The sequence below is a fragment of the Haplochromis burtoni genome, unplaced genomic scaffold (assembly GCF_018398535.1).
Source record: "Haplochromis burtoni strain Fernald_Lab_line unplaced genomic scaffold, NCSU_Asbu1 Contig_107, whole genome shotgun sequence".
NCBI classification, from domain to species: domain Eukaryota; kingdom Metazoa; phylum Chordata; class Actinopteri; order Cichliformes; family Cichlidae; genus Haplochromis; species Haplochromis burtoni.
This window is the reverse complement of record NW_024582468.1, coordinates 1026437-1037142: the sequence shown is the minus strand read 5'-3', so window position 1 is coordinate 1037142 and position 10706 is coordinate 1026437. Positions and strand designations below refer to the sequence as shown.

General features: G+C 43.0%; 1 protein-coding gene across 17 annotated transcripts in view; it reads right to left on the bottom strand.

Moving 5' to 3' along the window:
* Positions 1-850: 850 nt before the first annotated feature.
* The window catches only part of mast4 (microtubule associated serine/threonine kinase family member 4), a 98445-nt gene continuing 88589 nt past the window's right edge, over positions 851-10706 (bottom strand). For 16 of the 17 annotated variants that reach the window (XM_005929799.3, XM_005929800.3, XM_005929801.3 and 13 more), the window contains 5 exons: positions 10218-10444; positions 9600-9722; positions 9113-9249; positions 7670-7854; positions 851-7573 (listed from right to left, as the gene is read on the bottom strand). In XM_005929799.3, the coding sequence (XP_005929861.1) occupies positions 3936-7573; positions 7670-7854; positions 9113-9249; positions 9600-9722; positions 10218-10444 (4310 nt within the window). In that variant the 3' untranslated portion in view covers positions 851-3935. The remainder of the gene's footprint in view (positions 7574-7669; positions 7855-9112; positions 9250-9599; positions 9723-10217; positions 10445-10706) is intronic. The other variant, XM_005929803.3, reaches the window with a different exon arrangement.

The following is a 10706-nucleotide window of genomic DNA, read 5'->3' as shown; positions in this document are numbered from 1 at the left end:
CTAAGAATGCTGAGGCTAAGCAGGATTTAGAGGTTCAAGGTCAACTAATTATTTCTGATACTGCAGCCATGAAGACGTTTTCAGAAATCTTTAAAGTTGAAGCATATGAAGGCTTTTGACCTGTAGCTGCACCAGCACATTTTCCCAGCACTATACCCAAACACCATTTTTCCCACCAATTCCTTCCTCTAATTAATGTTTTTGCTTATTAATCAGGCTGTGGTTGCTGATCCATCTGCACCATTAATCATGAATGAAAAGACCAATGGGGACTTATTTCTCTGAGGCTCGCTCATCTGATTATTCCAGAAGCTCATAATATGTAAATGATAACATGCAGTTTTACTTTGAAATACACGATGAATGCAGATCAGTGTTCTTTGCATATTTATATTTGTTTAGATTTCTCAGTGCGCCACACTTCATTAATCGTCTGACTCTCTGCATGTTGCGTAACAGAGGACCTATTTGAAGAGCCCTGGCACACACGCAGAAAGATGCTGCCCCCTTTTGGAATTGCATTACTTACCGTGATCAAGTGTAAACTTCCTGTATGTACATTTGATTCCAGTTAAACCAGCAAATAACCACAACTAACTGAAATGTGCACATTTCATCATTCAGAATATAAAATGGCATTCAGAAAAAAATATATTGCTGTATTATATTTTGTCATGAATTTAGGTTGCACAACTACAAACTATTAAAGGGCTGCACATCTCATCCATAAACACAGTAACATTGTGTTGTGGCTTTAAGCATATTTATGGTAAATTCTTGTTTTTTTTTCTGATATATCTTTAACTACATTTTCAATTCAGGCTAACAAAAAAACAAAACTGCAAAACAGTAACTCATAATTCCATTTTATTTTCAGTATTACGCAACATTAGAAGTATAAATATCTGTTTTAATATACAACATGTATGACATCCATAGAGCTTTCCTTGGGCAAAATACAAAACTCAAAACACTTTTATTGCACATATTCTAAAAGACAAACCAACATAAGCAAGTTCATCTAATACTAGTTTTGCACAGAGGAGGAAATAAAAGGAAATCTGAAAAGACGAGAAGACAGAGTAGAACGTGACGTGAAGAGACATCGATTACTGCACAAACAAATCATGGTGGCGAGGAGGCAAACCTCGCACGACTAGAAACATTATCTGTAACACAGGACGCAGATTTGGCAAATCAACAATATACAAAATATACATCCATGACGCTTTGTAAACAAACACTGAATGTGCTTTAAAGATTTAAACGTGTGTCGTCACAGGAAAGGAAAACGTGAGTGTTAGGGGAATGGAAAAAAAACAAAACAAAACTAAAGTGAGGGATTCATAAACCGCTCTGCTGTACTCACCCTTTGAACTTAACATTGGTAAAGATTAAGGTGCATTTATTACTATCTCACGATACATTAGCAATACTTTTACAATATCCAATGCAGCTGAACATTAGATTCTTTTAACATTAAAATCTCTGCTGTCGATCTTGGTTTTCACTTTCACTCTTAGACACATACTGTGTGGAACATTTAGATTTATACCGTGACCTCCGGACAACACGGTGGATCTGGTTTTATACAGCCAGCACAACAGAGCTAATGATGCTAATACTAGTGTCCTAGGCTACTTTGTGGTTTTCATTTAGGGTTTGCAATTTAAAGGCATCTACCATATAGAAAAGTGTGTAAATGGTAGCAAGTGTATGCGGATATACAACAGCCTATATGTGTAGTACCACGGTATTAGCACGCTAACATGAAATTCACATTCATAGCTGAAAAGTTTGTGGTCACTTAGAGTTGATGGGAGCAGTTAAACATGACATTGTGATCAACTGAATCATCTAAGGGAATATTTGCATATGCATCCAGAAACACGTTTTAGGAAGCTATGGCACATTGCGTAATTAGAGCAGATCATTATCACTTTGAAAGAGCGACCCAATCTAAACAGCTGGTTAAAGGAGCAATACTTTTAGCGAGCTGATTGTCTGGAGCGTCGGCGTGGGGAGGTTTGATTAACGAATTTTCCTCTGAAATCGATGTTGATCCATTTCATGAGGCAACACAAGATTTCATACAAACTGTGTGTACGACTCATCACAGAACAGCGCAAAGTGGCTCTAATGGCAATCGAAAAAGAAGAAGAAGTGCGTTTACAGCTGAATGAAAGGACTCGAGAAACAGATGACAGCTTCATTAAATGATACCTGTAACAGCAAACTGTGCAGCACTTTTTCCCCCCTTTCTTAGAACGACAGTAACGTGACATGTTTCACAGGAAAGTTCTTTTAATCTTTAGACTCAAATCAAACCCACAGCATTTATACTCCAAATATCATTCTAAAGTATTGCTTCTTAGATTGGTGAAACAATTTTTCAGGTTTGCCAACAGATCAGATAGTGTTTGAACAAGACAAAATTATACAAGGTCAGACAGTAACGAGCAGATATGCCATCAACGTTTGTTTAAAAAAAGAAAAGAAAAAAAAATCCAGCTCAAAGTGACCTCAAACTTTCAAGCAGACATGAACTATGTTATGCAAAGCCATCATAAAATCTTCGCCCGGGTGGAGCTTCTTTATGAAGCATCCCAAACACCAAAACCCTGACAGCAAAGCACTTTAACATGAACCGCTTCAGATCGTGTTTTACTCGCACAAGTGACCTTAACGATAGCGTGGACGTAACCCAGAGACGAGGCCCACGGCTTCTAGAAATCTACTGCTGTGATTACTATGCAGAACTGCTGGTTCATCTTCCTCAAACACAATGTCCCGTATTTTACAATCTTCAGAGCTTAATCAGCCAGTGAACACATCATCAACAAAGACATTCTTGGAGAAACGCTGACAGCCCTCACAGTTTTGTTATATAATGCTACATTTTTTTTTCTGTTTTTAGAAATAGCCCCTCATGCCCTCTCCTCTCTTCAAGTTCATTTTGGAACATGTGAAAACATGTTGAAAGTCACACAGAAGAGGAAACGTTTGATGAGACACACTGCTGTAGCTTACTTTAGACCACACAAGCAGAACATGATACTCTTAATACTTAGCATACAAACATGACACTGCAAAATCTATACATATAATACAAACGACAATCATGTAAGCCCATGTATCCCTGTTTTACAATGGTATCTTATTTACACTATATTGCATAAAAATCAAAAATATATGTACAAGATGCCAGAGGAATGTGAATAAACACCACATCTTGCTTAAAAAAAAAAAAAAAGCAAGTCTGATTTCCCATATATCTAAGGCCCCTTCACTAATTTATGATTTTTAGAATCCTATCGTGATCCTATAGTTACTTTGTTTCAGGTTTTAGGTGAAAAGCACGAGATATAGTGCGTTTCTTTTGTGTACCACTGCACGAAACCCAACATTAAAACAATCTGATCATACTGAACGTTAACAACACAACTGCTCGACAACATTGTGTGGTCTACTGCATTAAAAGACTTCAGATCCTCCGAGTCTAGAAGAAAGAGTGCAATTCAAAACTGCTTATGGCACAGACTCTCTAGTACATCACGGCCTTTACAGGTGTCCTCCCCGTTGCCCCCTTAAACACACTGATTGCACGAAGTGTTCTGCAACGAACAGAAAGAAATCCTCCAAACATTCGATTGACATGAAAGTAAAACTTCAGAAAGGATCGGCAAATGATCGCCTACATTCAAACCTAGAAACATCAACATGTTGTTATGAATAATCTTATTAAACACACACACACGCACACACACGCAGACTTTCCCTCTCTATCAGCTTGTAACAGCTTGCCTGGTCCTCAAATAAACAAAAAAAGAAGGCATGATGATGATTGCACAAATCAATCCCAACTTTTTACTTTATCTGGATTATTTGAAGCAGTCACGTTTTTCTTTTGTTTTTTGAAATCATCACTTTCCTCTTTACTTTTTGTTACTGGAGCTACGCGGTGACTCCTTCAGCTGCTTGCACCTGCTCGTGTCTCTGTCTAAACTGTCTTTAGCTGCAGATGGAGAAGCCCTGGAAGTGTCTCTCTTAGTGTTTTTCTGTGCAGGCGTGACTTCTTGAGCGGTTTCCTTTTTCTTTCTTTCACCCTGCTCCTTCCGGAGAGATGATGCCGGTTTGTCTGGGGTGGTGGTTCTGGTGTCCGGGGGCTTGTGACTGTCCGGTTTGACCACTTCAGACTTGGGAGCATCCTTGGATATCTTGACTGCAGGCTCACAACTGAAGCCTTTGCCTGAGGTGTCTGCGGTGCTCGGTGGTTCTGTTTTCGCTGGAAGTTTAGGCAGCACAGCTGGTGGGTCGGGCTGAGAGGACACATCTGATGGTGGCAGAGGCTCCTTCCTGAGCTGCTGAGATGTAGTGAGAGGCAGGGCGCATTCTTTTGTTTTGGGGTCACGGGGGTCTTTAATAACTGTGGGGTGGTTTTTAGGTGAAGTGTCTTTAGGTTTGGAATCAAGAGTTTGTTTAATTGCTGGAGCTGCAGCAGGCTTCAGAGCTGATGATGTTTTAGGAGGGAGAGATTTCAGCTTCGAGTTCGGGACGTCTTTGACAGCAGCAGAACATTTGGGCTGTATTTCTCGCTGCCTCGTGTCAGCATGAGTGGGCAAGGGCTTCGCTTGCACAGAGTCTTCACTCTTTGCGCCATCGCCGGCGGATACCGGCGAGGCTTCTTTCCGTTTAGCGTCGTGGGTTGCTTGAACGTGTGAAGTCGAGGGGGCAGACTCCTTAGGCAAATCCTTCTCTTTTGAACTTGGACTTCCTTTGACAGCTGGGACGGGAGGAGCTGCGCTCTCTTGTGTTTTTGCTTCCTTCTCTCTCTTCACAGACGTGGGCAGCGTGGGCTGTGGGTCAGGCCTCGACTTGCTTTTGGGACTCGAAACAGTTTCACTTGTAGCTGTCGAACCTGAACTTTTGAGCTTTGCTGAAGGGACCACAGTGTTTTCTTTAACACTGACAACAGACGTGCAAAGTTGTGCATCGGACGATCTGTGTTGTGCTTTTTCAGTCGGACACATCTGTGATGGCTGCTCTGAATCTTTCACAGCCGCTGTATTCTTCGTCTTTGGTGATATGTTAACGTCTTTCTTCTGCAGCGATATGCCACTGTCCTGTACTGCAGCAGCAGACACAGTGTTATGCTTTTTGTGCAGTGTGGCATCTGTAATAATATTCAGTGAAGTGGCCTTGTTTATCGTACAAACTTCTTTCTTCTGCTCCACTTTTGCAGCTGTGGAACTTGCACTGTTTTCCGTCTTGGAGCCCGAGCTGCCTGCATCTCCAACCAGCTTCACAGATGAGCTGACAGATGCTTCACTGTGCTCTGATTTACTATCAGGTAATGCTCCAAACGCTGATGCCGAGACAGAAACTCCTGGTTCTGTATTTGAGGAACAAATGTTTGGCACATTCGCTGGAACATGTACCGATGCAGAGTTGGTCTGCACATTCGCCTCAGAAGCGGGTCGTGAGGTTGCGTCTGAGCTCTGTGCTGCAGTTTTTCTCTTCTCACAGCTCTGAAGTTGACCTGTATCCAAAACTGAGTCTGCACTCTGCTTCAGTGGCCCAGTCAGAGGTTTACTAACAGCTCGAGCCTCCAGTGTTGTAAATGGAGGGGAAGTTTTTAAGTCTACCAAAGAGACTGCTGTCTTGGAGCTGTCAGTATTTTGTGATGTAGTGTCTGGTATCTCTTCCTGCTGCTCCACCTCATCCTCCTGATCTTCGTTGCTCACTTCCCGTATGGAGGGTGTTTTTCCACAGGAGGAGAAGTGGGAGCTGTGTCGAGGGCCTCTGTGCTCATGGCTGGCTTTCATACCGGTCCTTCCTTCTTGTTTAACACTAAAGGTTGAGGGATCTGCTTTGCTGTTTGAGGCCTTCAATGACTCGCCTTGTCTATCCTGTGTTTTCTCACCACTTGCATTGACTTTCATTTCTGTTGCTGAATTATTTGATTGCTCCTTGGAGACAACAATGCTGTTTACAGAAGAAACGGCTTCAGGGCTTAGAGAACAAGTTAGGGGGCTCTTCATCTTGTCTGTGGTTTTTGTTTGGGGGATGGTTATTTGCCTTTCAGTAGGGCTCTGAAGTCGTATTGGTGGGTTTACAGAAACTGTGTCACTTGTGTTCTCTGCCATCTTGGACAAACAAGTTTCTGTTTTAGAAACTCTGGGTCCAGAGAGCAGACCAATGTCCAGGGTGCCCTCAAGAGGCTTTAGAGAAGAGACGTGGCGTCCTTCAAGTTTATATTCAGATGATGTTTTTCTAAGCGGAGACTCTGCAGAAGAGATAAGATGGAGTTTCTCCACAGCGCTCTCTCCTCTGCCAGAGAAAAGCTTAGGGGCCAGACCTTCAGGGCTCGAGTGGACGCTTCCCAGTCCGGCCTTCATGTGGTCGTGAGGCATGGCCGTGTCCAGCTGAAGGCTCTTCGATCTCGTAGAACCAAAGTGGAGGTTCTCATGGAGGGTCGAAGTCAACCGACACATGCAGTCTTCTCGTTCTTCGAATGACAACCTCTTCCTGGTGAACTCGATACTGGGAGCTTTGAAGTCCAGTCTGTCTGGCTTCATGCCGTCTTTTCCCTGTCGAGAGTGCTGCCATTCTGGGTGACCAGAACACAGAGCCGATCGCAGCGCTCCATCACTTTCACTGCTGCCACCAGAAGGCTCGGTGATGCCTTCACTGACACGTGTGCTCAGCTTTTTATACAGAACGTCTTTAAGAGTTGAACTAGCAGCTTTAGCCTCCAGCGTTCCAGACTCCGGGCTGCTCTGCACTTTGTTTTGGCTTCGGACCAGAAAGCCTTCGTCCCCATCATAAGCACACGGTGCCGATGAATCGGACTCATGCAGAGCATCTTGCTTCTGTAGAGACTCCTTCCTCTCTGACCACTCCTGTCGTTTCACAACCATCTTGGACTTCAGTTTTTCCTTGTCGAGCTCTTCTATAGACTCCTGCCGGCCCATCTTACGGCTGATTGGCCTTTTTAGGCAGCCCTGCTCGACAGGCCGTAAACGAGTGATTGTCAGTGGCTCACAGGCTGCTTCATCCACACTCTGCAGGCCGGTGAAATCGCGCTCTCCTGTCCTCACGTCCTCGTCCTGCACCTCTTCTTGGGTCACTTCTAAGCTGCGTTTTCTTGGGCACAGGTGCTTCTTTTCCCCTGTGTAAGAAGGAGACAGCTTTTCTTCAGACTGAACACGCTTTAGGAGAGGTGAGCGAGGCGGTTCAGCACTCTTGGGGCGGACAATGTGTCTCACAATTGTGGGTGGGGAATGAATCTTGGCTGGAAAAGCCTGGGTTGTTTTGGAAATGGCGACAGAGTGTCCACTGAGAAGGGGAGGGGGTGAGCGCTGGGGAGATGTTGGCTGGGGGGTAGGTGAAGGCGTGCGAGCCAGTGGAGAGAGGGGAATGCTACCGGCAGACTTGCGTCGACCCTGACGAAGCCTCTGACCTGGCAGTTTGGGGCCGAGGCCATGCAGGGTGCTGGGCCGAATGTGGCCTGAGCCAGCAGGGGAGTTGGGAGCACTGGAGCTGGGAGAGCTGCTCTGGGATGAGTTGCCACCTGAAATATATAAGCACAAAACACCCAAAGGATATTAGAGGATAAACATATTAAGTAACATTCAAGCTGTTATCAAAAATGAGTTAAAATCTCCACCTGACTGGGTGAAATCTGGTGCAGGGCGGAAGGCGGCAGTAGGGGAACGAGGGGAGAGACTGTGGGTAGGGGAGCCGGGGAGACTCTCACCAGATGACAGCGAGTGGTTCAGGGAGGAAAAGCTGCGACTCGTATGCAGAAGAGGAGAAGGCTGCATGGCAAAGCGTCTGAAAAGGGAGCGGCGCCTGTGACAAGAAAAGTGAGATGACGAAGTGTTAAATTCACAGTTTACAATGGACACCACAGGCTGCTGCTTTCTTACTATTTACACGTGTAACTGCTCTGCACAGTGCCAGGTACTCTTAACTGTTAAAGATGGAAAACAACCCACTGAATCTGTAGGATCGTCAGATTTTCAATGATTCCCTCAGTGCCATCTGTCTGCCCTCTAGAGGCCTACAGGGAATAGAGTAATGACTGCACACAGGAAATTGGATCACTCACCTCTTTTCTGAAGAACGATTAGGCTGCAGAAACAAAACTGCAGTTCCCACGCTTACAGAAACAAGTATCAGGGCAGGAATACGACCTTGTGGTCTTCAATAACTTATCAGGATATGCAGAACCTAGTGAAGCTGAACTATAACTGAGCTAGTGCTTGTAACTTACTTACGAAATTCCACATTGTGTGTGGATGGTTAGCTTTTTACAAATGTTCCAAATTGTCTTAGAGGAGGAAATGCAGTAGTTTAAATAAAACTCAGCAACTCAGATTTATTGAAACCTCCCTAACCAAAACAAAAAATCATTTAATAATGGGCCATAATGTTCCATCGGAGCACACGCAGCAGAAAGACCCCCCCCAAATGCAGAACCGACCGCCACAGGAAATCCTACCTATGGCTATGAGAATGTACAACTCTTCCTCGCTCTGTAGGTGATTTTCTTACGATTTACTGTTTAATGTTATTTTGTTCTCATTCAGGTCGTGCAATATTACTTAAAAGTATGTTATTGAATGTTTGTTTCATCCCCCCATCATATGCTGCTAGCCTCATTTTATTCATTGCACAATATTATGTCACTTTTTATAATCACCTGCGCTGATAGTTATGTTATTTATTTTACCTGATATAGTCGTACTTTGTTAGAGTTAGTAAGAGTTAGTAAGTTCTTCTTATCTTATCTTAAACTGTAAAGCTGTCAAATTACAATATACACCGATTTGAACCGCAAGTTTAAACTCTAGTAGGAAAAGAAAAAAAAAACATGGACACTTCTGTCTCTTCAGAGCTTGGTCATTGAACACTTTCCTGTGGTCTGACAAATCTAAGCAGTTTCATAATCATTAATCATTATCAATAAGACAATAACAGAGACTAAAACTGTGCGTGGCGAGAGACATAGTGACATAGTGCACAGCAGCTGGTTGTCTCAGTCTCCCTTAAATAAAGGGGGTTAAGAAATAAATGATCCAAAGGTAATTTAAGGACTTATTTGTACCTTTCTGGGGTCTTCTCCTTCTTGGGCTTTTTGCCACATCGGACCATCTTGCTCCTGTAGCTGTTCCTTCTGGCAGGACCAGTTTTTATTGAAGTATTTTCAAAGGGGGTTGTAGAGATGGCCACTTTGCTGCCACTCTGAAAAAGAAAAAAAACACTTGATGTTGGGAAGAGGATAGATTTTTTTTTTTTTTAAATCAGAACAAACATTTATATCTATATTAGTGGAATTTACCTAAACCCTTTTATGATTTAAATATCTTCCAACTAAAACGACTGTAGTCGCGCTCCAGTAAATCATTAGAGCTGAATTTTCTGCACTCACTTTTAAAAAATGGAAACAACATCAATTTCAGCAGCACTTACTCCTCGACCTAAATAGATTATTCAGTTTATTCTAATTGAAATTACATCAAACGCAATGAATATCAGAACTATTAAATATTTTAACAGTAGCTGTTTAGAGATGAACACACATTGTGCGTTACCTTGAGCAGGAGCTCCACCACTTCGGTATGGACAAGACCGTGAACCGGTTCTCCGTTCACATGAGTAATGAGGTCTCCAGCTTTGAGTCCTGCTTTATGTGCAGGCCCACCATCTTCTACGTTCTGATCAACATAAAAAGGTATTGATTCATTATCATCCTTTTGTGTTAAAAGCATTTGAATCATTTAAAACTGCTTTTAAAGCTGTGTTTTAGAACATTTTGTTCAGACAAAAGAGAAAAATGCTGTTGCACGCATCGTTTTCAGTGGCCAGCAGAGGGCGACACCTGTAGTTATCAAGAGACTTTCAATTGCATCAAGTTAAAACACAAGCACACAAACTTCACAGTTCCCTGACTTCTGGTTGCATCTGTAAATTATTTTCACCGCTGTTTATTAAAATTAAAATTTGGAATAAAAGCAAGTCTATGTGATGCCTTTAGTTTTAACTGCTGGGGGAAAAAATCCCATTGATGGACTAGGATGGTGCAGTTTTTAATTTTCATAATAAATAATTTATTTCAAACAAACAAACAAAACAAAATCATACATCTGCTATCATAGTCCTGTGGTCATTCAACAGGGTTTGTTTAAAGGAAAAATGCTTAAAGGCCTTACCCAGACCATGTGATAGACTGTGTAGATGTCACCGTCACAAGCGTACACCCGGATTGCCCTCAGCGTGAAACCAAACTTCTTCCCAGAACTGTGGATCACGACGGGCTGCCGTGGGTTAGAGGGACAGAGGGAGGAGTCTCGGCTCGGAGAGGAGTCTCTTGAGGAAGGGTCTGAGGAGAGGGAGTAAGGAGAAAGGGGACTGGCCAGCGGTGATGCTCCAAAGATATCTGGAAAAATAAGAGTTGACCAACGTCTGAGTTCTTAAATTTTTTCCAAAATCAATCAGAGTATAACGTGCCCTGAAGTCAGCACCGAGGTATTGCCGTAAAAGCTTTTGAGCCAGGATTAATTCTGCTGCAGCTGTGGGTGAAACTAATACGATTTTCTCTCCCTGCAGTGAAGACCCTCGCTCTGACCATGCCTGATTATTTTCCTTGTTAGCAGCTTGTGCTCAGGTTTTTGCTCACAGCCTCTTTTTAACATGGAACT